At 49.7% G+C, this 17,213-nt stretch overlaps 1 protein-coding gene and 1 long non-coding RNA gene across 5 annotated transcripts in view; one reads left to right on the top strand and one right to left on the bottom strand.

The window, feature by feature from the left end:
* dab1b (DAB adaptor protein 1b) overlaps positions 1 to 17,213 on the bottom strand; it is a 35,845-nt gene that overhangs the window by 5,962 nt on the left and 12,670 nt on the right. For 2 of the 4 annotated variants that reach the window (XM_052087636.1, XM_052087635.1), the window contains exons 1-8: positions 14,767 to 14,932; positions 7,896 to 8,035; positions 6,071 to 6,169; positions 4,174 to 4,305; positions 3,703 to 3,822; positions 3,400 to 3,438; positions 2,125 to 2,190; positions 1,111 to 1,170 (exon numbers count right to left, since the gene is read on the bottom strand). In XM_052087636.1, coding sequence (XP_051943596.1) covers positions 1,111 to 1,170; positions 2,125 to 2,190; positions 3,400 to 3,438; positions 3,703 to 3,822; positions 4,174 to 4,305; positions 6,071 to 6,169; positions 7,896 to 8,035; positions 14,767 to 14,836 — 726 coding nt within the window. In that variant the 5' untranslated portion in view covers positions 14,837 to 14,932. Of the gene's footprint in view, positions 1 to 1,110; positions 1,171 to 2,124; positions 2,191 to 3,399; positions 3,439 to 3,702; positions 3,823 to 4,173; positions 4,306 to 6,070; positions 6,170 to 7,895; positions 8,036 to 14,766; positions 14,933 to 17,213 lie in introns of those variants that run through there. The other 2 variants (XM_052087638.1, XM_052087637.1) reach the window with 2 other exon arrangements.
* Positions 261 to 5,861, top strand: LOC127616201 (uncharacterized). Its single transcript, XR_007967058.1, has 2 exons — positions 261 to 1,069; positions 1,698 to 5,861. It is a non-coding gene; the product is annotated as an uncharacterized LOC127616201 (long non-coding RNA).

Raw genomic sequence — 17,213 nt, 5'->3', positions numbered from 1 at the left:
GATTATCGAAGCTGTGGAAGAGCTACCTTGCATGAAATGTATTTGGGGGCCATGCATAAGCAGACAATGAATCACCACAAGAGCACAGAAAACACAAGGATTTGCATGCTGTAAATAAAGCGCCGCATGTGGAAGGGGAAGCATCCCGCAACAGAAAGAAAGAAAGAAAGAAAGAAAGAAAGAAAGAAAGAAAGAAAGAGGTGGGAGAGCTCCCAGCAATCAGTGTCGCCACAAACGAGTCATTTATGTCCTCTTTGACATAACAGATCTCACAGTTTGCGCTTTGTGACCGCCGAGGGCCCGCGGAATGGCTCCGGGTTTGGAGAGAAACGTAAACAAGTGTGCAAGGAGGTCCCCCCCCACCCCCCCTACTTGCAGGCAGCGACACACATCAGGCGAGCTCTTGGCTCTCGAAAAAAGCTCCGACTGAATGACCAGACAAGCAGTAACGCTTAGAGATACGGAGGGCGCCGCGACTTCTACTAGCGCGGGGCTGTACGAGTGAGATAGCGAAGGGGGAGTTGGGGGGGGGGGCGGTCAGGTTATCTGTTCGATAATGCTCAGCAACAAGCACAACAACAACAGCAACGGTGGCGAGAGAGAAGCACTCCGCTAGGACTCGTCTTATTGAGCAAACGAGAAGAAATGCTTTTCGAAGTTATCGCCGCATGAGGGATGAGATGGATTTTTTTTGTTGTTGTTGTTGTTTCTTTGAATGGTTGGGAGGTAAGTGCCTTCGGTGGAAGGATTTCGGTGAAGGGGCAGCTTTGATGGCGGACTACACGGAGACGAAATGGCTAGACGGCATGCAACTCAAACCACCGACACCCCACCGACAAACCTCGCATTGTCCTCCTCTGAAGGAAGATGGAACGGACTCCCCCTTCGTATTTGTGGGGCGGACAAACGACATGCTCATTTGGTCTGGGGACTGTCTGGTCAGAGAAGATCAGATTTTGGGGAGGGGGAGCGCCGCATTTTGGGGAGCTCGCTTGGCTAATGTCCGGTGAAATTCCAGCCATGGTATTTTTTCTTCACGAGGACCCGACAGAGAGGTTTGAAGGCGGAGGTGCGTGTCCAAACAAATCATAAAAATAAAAGAACACCTACAGTCATGAAATGGCGTTTGGGGACATCATAGATCCCTTCCTTCTGCTGACTGGTTGGGACCTGCATTGGATTGGAGGTCGATTCAAATGTAAATAAGCATGGCAAGACCGGTTTGGCTACTTTTGCGTTTTTCACATCAGAAGCTGAAAACTACTAAAGCATAAAAATCTGACAACGTCCAAATTCCTCGTGTCATTTTTATCTTTTGTCGCAAAGGGTTTTTCGCTGCAAATTGTCCAGTGGTGCCGCCGAAACAAATCGAGTTCAATCAATATCGATTGCAAACAAGGGCAGTGGATGTTGGGCGAGCATCGGGAAGGCCCATTGTTATTCTGCACCAGTCAAGCTTATCTGACAATAAGAAATTGCCTCAGCTAATATTTCTCTCCCAGTCACGAGAACGAGCCGTCGCTTTTAACCTCTCCTCCCGTCTCTCTTCGCTCCGTGTGCTGGTTAACTTTTGCTGATGTTTTTTTTTTTTTTCCCGCCCAAGTCTATTGATCTTGTTTCACTGCCAGATCAAATGGCATGGCAAGTGATTAATCTCTCTCTCTCTCTCTCTTTCTCTGCATCTTTCATCTTCACAGGAAGAGGAGGAGGAGGAAAGTAGCAGAGAGAATGGAAAGATGGGAGGAGGGCGTCGGATTAAACCATACAACAGGTCCCCGAAGTCCTCGCCGCTCCGTCAAATGGTCCGGGAAAAAAAAAAAATTCAATCCAAGGCCTAAAATCGCAAAGACGAAACTGACCTTGACTGCGCTTGCGGCTCTTCGATGCTACGTGAGGCTTTTTCCACTTGACATCTCAAACACAAACTTCCTTCCCTTTAGTTTTCATGTTCAGCTTAAAACAAAGGCCCTTTGACACCACATTTAAACCTGAATTTGCGGAAAAGTGATGAGCTCGACGGGCGCTTGCTGTTAGTACTTTTATCATCTATCACAGGGCATGTAAGAAGGGAGAATAAAAAAGGTGGGTGGGTGGGGGGGGGCGGGCGATGTTTTGTCTTTGTACCTGATAAACGCTCTCTTCTGACTGGGGGCCATGGAGGGGTTCGTGTCCAGCCTCAAACACTATGTACTACAGAACAAGGTGTAGAAGTGCAGAGAAGGGCAGGAGACACACGGCAGGTTTTGCATGGAACATCCGGGGAGATGATGGGGGGTGGGGTAGGGGGGGGGCACGCCATGAGAATAAAGGAGAGCACGGGGGTGTGGGGTGGTATCAAGTGGGGGAATGAAAAGAGAGGGAGGGTGTCAAAAACAAAGTGCAGCAGAAGAGAGAGGAGTGGGGGTGGGCGAGATGGGGTAGAGGGGGGGGGGGCATTGGGAGAGAAAGAAAAAAAGAGGTCGGAAGGGGAAAGAGCACAAGTATCATCAAGTCAGGTAGCAGTTCATAGCAATGTGGAGGTTGTAACCAGAGGTCAACAGAGGCATGAGGGCATCTTTGACAGAAACTAGCTCTGAACAGTCACAAATTCAGCCTGTCATCACGTCAAGGATCTGATCTTCAGTGGCAAAGCAAAACATTTCTCAGACGAAAACAACAATGGCTCAGTCGCTATGAAATGTATTTCTCAGCTGGAGAAATAGGAAATGTGTTTTCGACCCGACGGCGAGTTGAAAGGAGACCCTGATGCGATTTCTTCATCCGCAGGAGATAACATTTGAATTCAATTGGGGTTTCCGTTAGAATATTCGGAAAAGGTCACAAAGCAAGAACGTTTTATAATCCAATGCTGGATTAATTTTAGGAAAGTCAAGTGTTTCAATTTGTGCTGTGATTTTTTTAAAAAAACATCTTTTGAATCCCTGGCCCCATAGCTGGAGTTTTGTCAACCAACTTCAAAACAACACTGCAAAATGAATGACTAAGCAGATAGTCAAGAGGAGCAAACAGATGATTTGGGAGGTGTTTTGGACATACGAGCTCAGAATAAGAGTTAGAGTTGTCTGTATTCAGTGTGAGCAGGAAAACCAAAAACATTCAATCAAGTGCAGGCAAAAAGGAAATCGCAATTCTGGTTGGGAGCAAATCTTAGGAAGGAACTGCGACACCGACACAAATCAACAGAAGGAAAAAACAAACAAAGAAAAAAAAACGAAATATGGTTTTACAACATCGCACTGGCAAATGGAAGTTGAATGGTTGAACAAAACTGTCCGTAAAGATGGTCCGCTGGGGGGGTCGCCGGGGGGTGAAACTGGTTCAATCATTAATTTGAGCAGATCAGAGACCAGATCAAGTCAACAAATACTCTCGAATTGCAATGTGTGCCTCCACACCTACCTGGTAAACGGGATCGTCTGCTTCGTCCTCCAAGATGGTCTGCGAGGAAGGAGGGGAGAAGACACACGACACATTTTATCAACGTTTCGTCGACATTGTGAGATTTGGCATGGAGAAAATTGGGCAAGACTAGCGGCGATGAGGCGCGCAGACTCGTTGACATTCGTCTACAGTGCCTTCGCCGATCAGGGTGCGGAACACAATGCGGGAAAAGAAAATCCACGTAACGGCGAAGATGCGAAAGCTTGAACCGTGTTCCAGTGAGGGATTGCTGCATAACGCAACATTCTTTTTCAGTCCTACCTGGTAGACGGCCTGCTCGCAATGTTTGTCCTTCTGGGCCTTTTTCTCCATTTCCTCCCGTTGCTTAATGTCGTAGATGAGGGTAAAGAGGTCACGCAGGTCAATGATGAGAGGCTCCGCCTGTGCCGACGAGTGAAAAATGGAAGGAAGACCGCGTGAGGAAATGCCGAGTCATCCGCTTCATTCGGTTGATTTCTATTCATTCATTTAACAATCTATTTAATGTGGATGTGGACAACCAACACTTGGCAGTTTATTGAAGGTCGTTTCGAATATTTTGGATACTTTATTACGCGACATGAGAGAATCAATACATCAGAAAAAGAAAAGAAATCTCATTGTGGCTCAGTGGAGCATTTGGTTAGCAGGTTAGCGCTACAGAAAATGGATGCTATTTAGCCATTCGGCGTTCATATGGAGAGTATGAATGACCGCAGAAGAGTTAACGAGCACTTTCATCAAAATACTCACCGACTGGGCGGTCTTAATGGCGACAAACCTGTGGTGGCCCTCCTTTCCACACACGTAACCGAAGGCCCGGTGGTCCCTGGTGTCCTTGGCAATGTAGCTAATTTCATGGACCGAATGCTGATGCTGGAGTACCTGGACGACGGAGGCAGAGACCAAATGTTTCGCCTCGTCAATATGCCGCTTTAAAGGCGACATTATTTACACGTTACAGGGAGGGAAGAATAAGTATCGCGCGTGGCTAATCATCACGTTGTTCACGAGCTGATCAGGGTGCGACGAGTTGCAAACTGAATATTCCAATCCCAAGGCACATAAAGACAAAGAACGCGACACACTCGTATTCATATTACGGGCGGTCGAGTTGCTTGATTTCGTATAACAGGCACGCTTTGGTATTGTGGGAGGAAGATGGCGTCTCGAGAGAAAACGCACATGCTAACCGCTATTATAGCATGCTGCCTAAAAATACGTTCATGTATACAGTATGTCAGTGTAAAATTGTGACTCGCTGAGTGAGAGCGAGTTTAAACGTGGTAGGTGGTTAAAAAAACAAAAATGCTTTTTTTGGGGGTGTGGGGGGGAGCTGTCACCCATGCACACCCACCTACATCCGCCCTATTAGCAGGAATAAGCCCCGGCTCAGGGGAGCGACTTTCTATTCGACAAATTCAGCAGGCGAGCGATGCAAGCGACGTCTGAATTAATGTCGAATACAAAAAAAAACTATTACGACTCCGTTCAGTGGAGAATCATGTCAGCTTTACATAAAAGCGTTTCCATCCAAATGCTTAGCTAAGCCTGCACGGGGAGTGATCCCCCCCATTTCCGAACATAATAACTCACGAGAGTGAAGTGTTATTTACCGCCAGTAATCAGCGAATTAAATGACGAGCATTAGGGGACACCAGTTCCCAAAACAACAAATAGGCTTGTCAAACGTGTTGAGCTGGTTAGCGGGCGCGCCGTTTAGCACATCACTCAGATACAAAATAGATGTGATCACGGAGGTACGGGGGTTGGGGGGTGGGGGGGTGTAGGGCTTTGTGGCACGGAGGTCGGGGCAAATGCCGCATAATTATAAGTTCGGCACGGCTGAGGTGGAGCCGCGGCGTAATTAGTATTAGTGGCAATGATCATTAAGGGGTGGAACGGCGTGCTAATTATCAGTTAGCGCTGATGAGGCAGAGTGGGCCTATCTCGCTGACACTTTGCCGCAGGATGAGGGGCGGGCGAGGCGGGTGGGGTGTTTTGAGTCGGGCCTCTCCATCATCCCGTAATGGAGCAGCAGGCCTGTGAGCTGGCCAAGGGGAAGAAGGCCAAGACGGAGGTAGAAACAGCCCGTCTCCGGACATTAGCATCGTATTGCTCATTGCACTGTGCTGCATCATTAGCAGACAGAAAGGGCCCCGATGGTCTCAAGTGTTTCCCCGGGCATCGCGTTGCTCTTATTGCGATAGATGTTCAAGCGGTTTCATTCAATTTCTTTCTTGCCAAACATTTGCCGCCAGAAGATTTTCTTTGGAAAGCTTTGTCGTTTGAGGAATCTTTGTTTTATGGCGAGCTCACAAGATGGCGGCTGTGGAAGCCATTGCGTAGTCAAGCGGGAAAACATCTGCCCTCTAGATGTCCTCCACGAGGGGTTTCCAAACCCTTTTTTCAATTTTGGGGGGGCCGCACACACACACACACACACACTCAAAAAAATGGCAGGATAAAAGTGTCACTTTCAAATTCTGCAACTTTTCGAGACACGCTAAAGTTCGTCAAGAAAGCAATTGTTCGCTTGTAGTTCATTTCATTTTGTCATTTTTGTCATTCGGACACTTCTGACACCCCCCACGGTTCAGCTTCGATGAGGAAATACCCGTGCATCGACCATGGCTGACTTGACACTCACCCCCGATCTTTCACAGTAAATCTTGATCCCTCCAAATGAGACGGTCAAGAAGATCCTCTGCTTGTGCTCCCCTTTGGAGCGTGCCGTGGAAGCCATGCCCTGCAGGAGATAAAGATGATGAAAGCACACGACTTCTGTACGAGAGACGAAGAGATTTGGTCGGCAGCTTCCTTCTCAGGTGAGTGGGCGATTGAGAGGGGGGTGGGGGGGGGTGACAGCGGTTACGCAAGGTGTGATAGGACAGCTTGTTCTTTCTAATGCCTTTTCTGAAAGTATCACCCTCACAAGAATACACATCACCTTGTGCCGGGAGTTGGATGTATAATCTTTTCACCCCCCCCCCCTCCCCGAGTTTTTTGGACGTGGCTCTACCGCACTTCGGAGTGACACACGTGAGTGCTAGCTGACAACAATAAAAGCTGACAAAATGCAACGGGCCGTTAGCTCCAGCAACTCTCGCGTATTGCTGACCGAACAACCGAGCCGGCCTTTGAAGTCCGTTTTTTTTCCCCCTCCCAGGAAACAGCTCGACTCTAATTAAAAAGAAAAAAAACCACTATTAACATTTCCACTCGGTTCCTCTCGACGCAACCAGTGGGCTTGATGTGTCTTTCATAGAACAAAGGTTGGCAAGAGAAGAAAAGAAAAAGGCCCTGCCTAACGTCTTGACAAAAACGCAGTGGCATTAACAAGCGGTCGACCTCATTTGGAATCAGCCTCCCGTCACCTGGAAACTTTACAGCTCAGCTCCTACTTGACATGCAGCTCATTCGGATTTCTTTCGCATTAAAATCCACAAAGGCAAAAGAGACGCAGAGCATTTGTCTCCATCTGGACTGAAGCTTCACTCTTGGGTTCGGATCATTGTCACAGATCTCGGGTCTGGATGTAGTGGCTCATGATTTTTCTTGTCTGTGGTTTTTTCTGCAATGGGGGCAGGCCCAGACAAACGGCACGAGCCACGGACCAGCGGGATCGTCGATCGCTGCTGTCAATCAGCCATCGCCTTCTCCATTTGTTGGATTAGGCCTCACGGCAGGGGAGGGAGGCGGCTCGATAGAGATCCCGTCCCCGTCTTTATCCCCAGTCCAGAGAATAGCAGTTGCGTATTGACCACTTCTGGCTGTTTGGCTGCTCGCCAGCGGTGTCACAAATGCTGGAATGTCAGATCCAGGCTGCGAAAAGGTTTGTTTTATTCGACGTAGCGACCGGGGGTGGACACAGGTCTGCCGTGGCTTTTCCACTTCCAGTGACAGCACTTTGAAATTATTTGCAGAACTGCTTGAAACAGTCCAAAAAAATAATCAAAAATAAAATGCATGGGAAAGAACATTTGAGACGATTTGACCTTTGAATGTATCTCCAATTTGAGAATCCAAGAAGCTTTAAAGGGTACGAATGACGTGCAGCGACTAGCTTGACCAAAACCAAATCCATCCTGCGGGCGCATTGCGCAATCGAATAATGACTGCCCGTTATTTGTTCTGTCCGTTCGGTTCTTTGGCGTGCTGTAGCGAATCGTAAATTGCGAGTGAGAAGGCAGTGCCTTCGCTCATTTAAGAGACAATTCCGACATGCTCACACATCTCTTGTCTAAATCGTGGCGAGGGAGATGTGGAGAGTTGAACCACACACACACACACACACACACACACACACACACACACACTTTAGAATGAAAAACTTGTGAGGACTGGCCTAAATGTCCTCACTTGTCAAAAATGTCCTCACTACGTTGGTCTTATAATCACAGTGGTCCTCACAAGAATAGTCATACAAACACACACACACACACACACACACACAAGCAAGCTGACGTGTGTACCTTGAGCTTCATCATGGAGTCTTGGCACAGCTTGTCCCCGCGTGCTGCCGTCACCTCATCAATCCCGATCAGCTTGGCCTTGTAGCGAACGCCATCTCCCCGGAAACGCTTAATAAGCCCCGTCTCGGTGCGGTCCTGACCTGCGGGGGAGGAGTCAAAAAAAAAGGGAAAGGAAGAGGACAGGATGCAGGAGTCGGCGTCAATATTTATGGACACGGGAAATGCAGAGTGAATCATAAATTAGCGGCCAGTGAGGAAATAATGAAGCAAAATATTGCTTTACTGTCTTCACCCCAACGTTCGCCAATCGGGGACTTCCTGGGTGGAGGATTCAGGATTCGGAGACGCACTGGTTCGCCTCGAGTTTTCTGCCCCCCCACGCCCACCCCGTCACCCACGCTGATGATGAGTGACACGCAACATGACACCGACTCTCATTTTGTCATTGGCAGATTTATCACCGTGATGACTGAACGAGGAATGTGGAAAAATGGTTTCCCCGAACCTGTTTGGGGGGGTTCTCCGCAACCGCTGACCCCCTTCCGTGTGTGCACAGAGAAGATTTTTCAAGGTCACGGGCACCACCTTTGGACAATCGGATAGTTTCACTCACTCCGTTCTAGGTCACAAGTGCATCACTTGAACGTCAGAGGAAACGGGTGCCTGCTTTCAGCTTTTTTTTGGGGGGGGGGGCCGAAACGGTTCCACGCTAAATCAGAAGCGATTGACGCTAACAAGACACTTTCTCCTGTTTAAAAAAAAAAGGAACTTATCTGGGTTAGTCCAAAGAATGCAAAGACTTGGTTGCTATGCACACTCTCTCATTAATTCATGAGGGTGTGCAATCCTCCAAACGTTGGGGGGAGGGGGCTCAATGATGCTAAAGTCATGAAGGTCTCCCGGCGAGCGAATGTCAAATCTCGCCCTAATTTAGTCTCGTTTCTCCGCCAAAGGACGACGGCGTCTGGAATCAAGCCGCGATGCCGTCCGACACGACTCGTCACGCGCACGCTCAACTCTTTCCCGATTCAAACAATCCTCCCTACACGGATTCTAGCGTCTATTCATCCAGTCATAAGCGCCCCATCCCAATTTCATTGACTCATACTGTAATGCGTTGTAAAATGCATGCTGCTCCAGTTACATTTTAAACACCATCAGTCAGATTCGCCGCGGCTCTCTCCGATGAGCTCCAAAACCAGATGTTCTGTGCTATTTGTTTCTTTACATTCGCCGCCCCCCCCCCCGCCCCCTAATAACACTTCAGGAGAGATTTACAAGCGAGGCCTTTGCATACCGAATGAGAGTCTTGACACAGCGGCATAACTCGTGAGCAACGAATCAAATCGAGACAAGCGAGTGTGCTGTATTTGAAGACTAAAAGGGCCGTGAGGCATATGCTGCTTCATGTCTTCACACGATGCGAGGTGTGTGTGTGTGTGTGTGTGGTGACACATATTCCGCTGGCTTTTTTGGGGGGGGGGGGGGTTTACAATTAATAGGCCCGGTAGTCCAGTGGTTAGCACGTCGGCTTCACAGTGCAGAGGTACCGGGTTCAATTCCAGCTCCGGCCTCCCTGTGCGGAGTTTGCATGTTCTCCCCGGGCCTGCGTGGGTTTTCTCCGGGTGCTCCGGTTTCCTCCCACATTCCAAAAATATGCATGGCAGGCTGATTGAACACTCTAAATTGTCCCTAGGTGTGAGTGTGAGCGTGGATGGTTGTTCGTTTCTGTGTGCCCTGCGATTGGCTGGCAACCGATTCAGGGTGTCCCCCGCCTACTGCCCGGTGACGGCTGGGATGGGCTCCAGCACCCCCGCGACCCTAGTGCGGATCAAGCGGTACGGAAGATGAATGAATGAATGAATGAATGAATTTGAACAGGGCGGCCCGGTAGTCCAGTGGTTAGCACGTCGGCTTCACAGTGCAGAGGTACCGGGTTCGATTCCAGCTCCGGCCTCCCTGTGCGGAGTTTGCATGTTCTCCCCGGGCCTGCGTGGGTTTTCTCTCGGTGCTCCGGTTTCCTCCCACATTCCAAAAACATGCGTGGCAGGCTGATTGAACGCTCTAAATTGTCCCTAGGTGTGAGTGTGAGTGCGAATGGTTGTTCGTTTCTGTGTGCCCTGCGATTGGCTGGCAACCGGTTCAGGGTGTCCCCCGCCTACTGCCTGAAGACGGCTGGGATCGGCTCCAGCACCCCCCGCGACCCTAGTGAGGATCAAGTGGCTTGGAAGATGAGATGAATGAATGAATGTACAATTACCCAAGGTTGAATGGTCCTCACACCATTTCTGGCCCACGAGCGCCGATGCTCAGAATGTGCCTGACAGAGTCTCGCCCAGAGTATCGTCTACTGTTGCGCTGCATCCGAACTGCGACACCGCGAGCCCGCCGCGAGCAAGTCCTGGTGGTCCGGAGTACAAAGCGAGACCTTTGCCACACCGCCGGCCCTTTTAAACAGCTGGACAGCAAACACTCTGACCAAATTTTACAATCGCCTGCGGAAGGAGAGCGGCGAGAGAGGAATTACAGTTGGCCGAGCTCTCCCGGAGTGTTTCGGGGGCTTTGTCTCTCATCGGCGCTCTTGTCGCACTAGAATGGGGACAACGAGGGGACAGATGGCAGCAGATGGCGGTGTCAGAAGTGTCCCTCCAGATACGAGGTCTTGGCAATGGCCAATTTTTTGATGGGGTGGGGAAACGGGCAGAGGGGAAGCTTAACCTTTGACCCCTCGCGAGCATGTACCGGTGTCGGCTTGTCGCCTCACGTTAAGATGACACCGCCCCCCTCTGGCTAATCGTAATTGCCATGGCGAAGCCTCGCCGTGCCTCGCTCTCTCTTACGCCGTCGACGCGATACAAACGACAGCGTCCTGGCTGACCGCGTAGCACTTAAGCAGTAGCAAAGACGTCGAACGGAGTATGTTTTTGAGGAAGGCGGATCCGTCCTCGCCATCTGCCTCCCCCGCGCAAACAAAATTCACGTTCCTAAGCCTCAGCAAACACGGACGCGCTTTTACAGGCAGCGGACTCCCGTCGGCAAAATTAACGGAGGGTTAAATGATGGATTGTACACAGTTACGGAGTTAATGAAGGGTATTGTTTACGCTATCAATAAAGTAAATATGATTTTCCGGGTCGTGATGATAAAGGTAAATGAAAAAGGGGGTTGTAATTAAGCTCGGTTATCTTTCCAATGCGATGGATCGGCGTCCGTTTTGCCCGCGTGCCTTTGACACCGCTACGCCTCCCTTCTCTGTCCAAACGCTCGTACTTGTACCTGCCACTGACATACGTCTTGGGTGATCCCATCACAAGTGGACAGATTACAGTGAGAGAGCAGCAGTTGCTACGGAGACGGAGTCAAGCATTTCTGCCCGTAAGCTTGATGATGTGTACGGCAATCGGGTTCGACTTTTGCAAACATTTGGCCAATACTGTATCGACTTCCGCATCAGATGGTGTGCGTTTGTTTTTTGTTTTTTTCTGAAAGCTCAGATGACAATTTATAAATGGAGGAAAACGGAGTCAGTGACTCCGCGGCCGCCGCGAGACACATTTTCAATGTTAATCCATACGCGGTATTTCTTTTCAAATTCCGTCTCAAAATTAAAAGCATAAAAGCGCCTACGGTTGCTCTTGTGATTTGCGTCTCGTGTTCACATGGGCATAAACGTTTCTCAAAATACGGGCAGCTCAGTGATATATTTGTGTGACACTTTTAGAGTTGGAAGGCTGACTCGCGGACAGCGACAATTAGCCTAATTTCACAAATTCCCTTCTGCTAATGCGGACAAAGACATAAATAAACCGCAAGCGTTGAACTGAGTGGACATGCTCCCAATGCATGAGGCTTTTCTCCAGACACCGCACTGTTACTCGGAATATTATACCCAAGAGTGACTGATTATTCACACAGCCGCGTGTTAAAGGGATACATCACAGTGGTACGCTATTTGCAGCAGTAAAAGATGTTTTAAAATAATTAACTCAATAATTTACAGCGATCCCTCGCCATTTCGCGGTTCGTTTATCGCGGCTTCGACGCATCGAGGATTTTTTTTCAAACACTCATTAAAAATATTTATATATTTTTTTGAAATCCGCAGAACTCAGTGTCTAAGTGCTGTTTACTATGCGTGCTAGTGTGCGCGCCCTCTGCTCAAGCGAGGAAGGTCCACGTGGGGCACGTGTGTGCACGCATGGGCGTGCAAGTGAGTGTATGTGTGTTGCTGAAAGAGAGAGAGAGACAGAGAGAAAGAGAGACTTATAAGAAGAAAGCAGGTCTTTGCGTCCTTAATTGTCTAAACTACCTTAATTGACTAATCATAAACACTTCCACTGCACTCGGGAGGGATCGTGTGTGTGTGTGTGTGTGCGCGCGCTCTGCTCAAGGAACTAAATATATATATATATATATATATATATAATGTTAATTGGTTGCTACTTCGCGGATTTTTTTTTTATAGCAGGTGGTTGTGGTCCCCATTAACCGCGAGAAACGAGGGATTACTGTACTACAAAATCAAGCCAAAGTTCAAAAAGCCTTCCTTGAAAATAAAAGAAAATATTTTCCTTAGGTACATTCCGAAAGCCCGCCATGCCTTTTGCCACCTTGCGCATTTTACGTAACCACGCAAACATCACGTGCAGGTTTTACGAAGCGCCGAGACACACACCCGCTTTGAGTTCCGCGTCTGTTTGTAGAACTGCAGGACGAGCGGCATGGAAATATGACTCATGCGCTCTCAAATCTCTCCTCCCTCCTACAATGTTTTGTCTAAGTACTGCATGTGTCATCATCCTGGTCCTTGATGGTGTCCTTCACCTGTGCCGCGCCACGCTCACATCTGCCGCGAGCGGCGCATCCATTTGGGTCGCCCCATTTCCATTTATATGGATCTAAATTGCATCTTAGTGGATTGAGACAGCGCTCCCTGATTAACGTGGTCAAGTCAGGGGCAGATAGTCCCCCTACGATGAGCCGCACGGCCGTGTGTATAATAGCCATTCTTTCTGTGCGCCCCCCCCCCCCCTCCACTTAGCTTAAATCGATGGGCTTTCCTCCAACCCAGACATTTAACGAAGCGGGCCAACAGAGCCGGCGAAAGAGCCACAGAGGACTCGGGCCCGCCGCTCGTTACTGCCGGGCGGCGAGGAGCTGGATTTACGGAACTGACTGGAGTGGTTTTTTATTCATGGAAGGAAAAATGAGTAAAAATGAGAACGGCTGGAGTCAAGTGAGGGAGGCAAATGAGAAACGCTCCTCTTGTTGCTCACTTCCCCCGTCGCCCTGAATCACACACACTCCTTTCACTGTTCTATTGCCCACCCCCTCACCCCCCTCCCCTCCTTTTCTCTCAGTCAGTTCATTCTCATTTCAATCTCTGAGCGAACTGTTCGGAGAACGCCTCGTCCCATTACATCACCCATGGAGTTCATCAAAGTGACAGGATGTGAATTACCCTGTCCGTGACACCTAAATCACGCCGCTACCCGAAGCCCGCGGCTACACGCAATAGCTGTTACTACATCAGGAACGCCGGGATGAGACAGGGAGCCTCTCGGCGAGCTCGACTAGAGCGAAGCGGCTCGCCGTGTAGTCCAAAATTATTTAGCGCTCTTCAAACATTGCTTTTAGATTTCAGCGTCTGCCAAAGAGGAGAACGTTAATACCGTCGGGAACGCCGTTCGCCTCGACTTCATCTCTCCATTGTCGCGGATCGCGGAGATTTGTATTGCCCGATTAAAGTTCAAGGTGCAACCCGCGCGACACGCATCCCGATTTGATCGCCACTTCAAGCGTGACACTTTTTAACCTCGACCAAAGGGTCGAGGTTAAAAGGTCAAAAGGTCAATTAGAGGTCAATTTTGGATATTTCAACGGAGGTCTATTCTTCTTAAGAGGCTTCCGCTACATTTTGGTAACAACTCACGCTGCCTATCATCATTTCTTCAATAGGCCAAGTTTCATCTGGATCAGATTAGAATTTCGCAACTACTGCTTGTCCTGCGAAAACGGTCCTTTTTAATAACACGACACTGGTACCATTGTGGGGCGGCCCGGTAGTCCAGTGGTTAGCACGTCGGCTTCACAGTGCAGAGGTACCGGGTTCGATTCCAGCTCCGGCCTCCCTGTGTGGAGTTTGCATGTTCTCCCCGGGCCTGCGTGGGTTTTCTCCGGGTGTTCCGGTTTCCTCCCACATTCCAAAAACATGCGTGGAAGGCTGATTGAACACTCTAAATTGTTCCTAGGTGTGAGTGTGAGTGCGAATGGTTGTTCGTTTCTGTGTGCCCTGCGATTGGCTGGCAACTGATTCAGGGTGTCCCCCGCCTACTGCCCGAAGACCGCTGGGATAGGCTCCAACACCGCCGCGACCCTAGTGAGGATCAAGCGGTACGGAAGATGTATGAATGAATGAATGAATTTGAACAGGGCGGCCCGGTAGTCCAGTGGTTAGCACGTCGGCTTCACAGTGCAGAGGTACCGGGTTCGATTCCAGCTCCGGCCTCCCTGTGTGGAGTTTTCATGTTCTCCCCAGGCCTGCGTGGGTTTTCTCCGGGTGCTCCGGTTTCCTCCCACATTCCACGAACATGCGTGGCAGGCTAATTGAACACTCTAAATTGTCCCTAGGTGTGAGTGTGAGCGTGGATGGTTGTTCGTCTCTGTGTGCCCTGTGATTGGCAGGCAACCGATTCAGGGTGTCCCCCGCCTACTGCCTGGAGACAGCTGGGATAGGCTCCAGCACCCCCCGCGACCCTAGTGAGGATCAAGCGGTTCGGAAGATGAATGGATGAATGAATGGTACCATTGTTTGGACATTGCGCGAGTGCCAGTGTACTCTTTTGAGTTTGCTAACAAGAGTAGAACCTACCTTTGATCCTCCTGGACTCCTTCCTCTGGATGGTTTTGACACCCGGCTGGAGCTCGGCCTCCGCTGACATCCTCCACCGCTGAGTCCCTTTGCCCCGACTCACAGCAAGTCCAGCATGGGTTGGCGGCCACACCGGTTAATCCAACGGCAACTCCCAGAGCTGGATTTCCCCACCGACTTGCGTCTCTCTTACGGGCGCGTCGCAATGGGACTACTCATCGATCTCACGTTCATGCCGTCATGCGCGGCGACGCTCCTTCCGCAAATGAAGATCCAGCGTTGATAAATGGCCCTCTTCACTCGGCCATGATGTGTGCGCATTAGCAAACGACGCATGAAGAGCTCGGTGATCCTCTCGAGAAAAGCTTCAGATCTGATTTGACATTATCTGGAGTAAGCCCCCCCCTTGAAGGTCAAGTATCACATGGTTCGACTGGTGCTCTTTTCTGAATGTTCACCTATCGCTCGGGAATAATTCCCCCCGAGGGAGGCGGCGGCATTGATTGAATCAAAGATTGTTCTTCACAGTAGGTCAGGAGTGGCTATTATTCCCTCGGAGAGAACATCGGACGTGATCCGACAGCCTCTCACAGTCGCTGGCTCTGAACCCTGCGAGGAGATGAAGAAGGGGGTTGGGGGGGGGCGGGGGGGGGGGGGGGACAGACGGCGTTAATGTCGAAGCGGAGGTGGTTCCAAATTCAAGTGACAATGGCCCCCAGATTGTTGATGACAAGATTAATTGAACACGACACATGGCAGGCAGCGATTTAACAAATCGACAAAGATGTTATTATCTCCTCCGGATCGTCGGTCCTTAATGAAAGATCTGCAAGCGCGTGTGCTGCTCGGCGGCCACCCTTGAAGGAGACTCGTGGCGGAACATTTTGATGTGCTGCTTGTGAGTAAATACGGAACATCAAAGCGCGACTGCTGCTTCTATGCACGCAAAGGACTTTTTTTTTTGGGGGGGGGGGTGGCGGGGGGCATGAAGATCAGGCCCGCAGCACTTAGAGGAAGGGAAGTAACAGAGAGCGGCAAACGACAGACTGGAGTGGGAATCCTGGCAAGGCCGTCTTTAATTTGGACCCCCCCCCCCCTGCGTTGTGCTTTAATGCCCTTGAATCATCCACTGCTAACAGTGGCACGCAGCCAAACTGGCACCGCAGCTGCCACGACTTCTGTTGGCATGGTGATGGGGTCTTTGTCGGAGAAGGTCTTTAACTTTACCGGGCCTGAGGAGTGCTGAACGTGACGCACGCGTTGCCATTAAACGTACTCGCTGCCACTTAATTTAATTAAATTAATTAATTTGTTAATTAATTATTTAATTGGCGGCCCGGTAGTCCAGTGGTTAGCGCGTCGGCTTCACAGTGCAGAGGTACCGGGTTCGATTCCAGCTCCGGCCTCCCTGTGTGGAGTTTGCATGTTCTCCCCGGGCCTGCGTGGGTTTTCTCCGGGTGCTCCGGTTTCCTCCCACATTCCAAAAACATGCGTGGCAGGCTGATTGGACGCTCTAAATTGTCCCTAGGTGTGAGTGTGAGTGCGAATGGTTGTTCGTTTCTGTGTGCCCTGCGATTGGCTGGCAACCGATTCGGGGTGTCCCCCGCCTACTGCCCGCAGACAGCTGGGATAGGCTCCAGCACCCCCCGCGACCCTAGTGAGGATCAAGCGGTTCGGAAGATGAATGAATGAATGAATGAATTATTTAATTGAAAGATGTTTGTTGTTTTTTTTCTCTTTCTTCTTTCTACATACATTCTTGCTGCTGGAGGCTGTAAATTTCCCCAGTCTGGGACGAATAAAGGATATCTTATCTTAATCGAGAGTAAAATCGAGAAGTAAGTGTTCATACTTTTTGAAAGGAGAATGGCAGCGGAAATTTTGCAAGGTGTTTGGAATCGATCTGCTCAAACTATTCATTTGAGCAGAAGTGGATGGTTCACGGTGCAAAATTTTGCCATCTTTCGGCATTCACGTGTCATCGCTATTTGGTGACAAGGCCCGCGGGTTGGACTGTACATTTGATTGCAGTCCTCGGATAATTCACGTTTCGGGGACTATCGACGGTCAATGAGAAATTGTAAATAAACACTGGGCGGTGCTTCTATTCAGTCACTCATGAAAGAAAACGCGTTGAGAAGTCAAACACCCCCTGAAAAATCTGCATTTCTCAAATATGCCACTCTGGTGTAATAAACAGGAACAGATCACTGGAATGTGTGAGTTCTCCCCTCCCCCAGCTCTCCACCCCCATTACTCAGGGAACATATGCATAGTTTCCAGCGCCTGGTTGTCTTCCTGTCTTCCTTCCTTTCCTTTCCCTGAGCAGATCATTGCAGTTTCCTCATCAGCACCAGTGCCGTTGATGCGTCTCGAACCATGTGCCTCCCCTCATGTCCGCTCAAAAGACAGATCATGTTCGTCGGGTCTCTTCAAATCTCTCTCAG

The sequence above is a fragment of the Hippocampus zosterae genome, chromosome 15 (assembly GCF_025434085.1).
Source record: "Hippocampus zosterae strain Florida chromosome 15, ASM2543408v3, whole genome shotgun sequence".
In the NCBI taxonomy this organism is placed as follows: Eukaryota; Metazoa; Chordata; class Actinopteri; order Syngnathiformes; family Syngnathidae; genus Hippocampus; species Hippocampus zosterae.
Note: the sequence above shows the minus strand (reverse complement) of the source record. Positions and strands in the feature narration are given on the sequence as shown.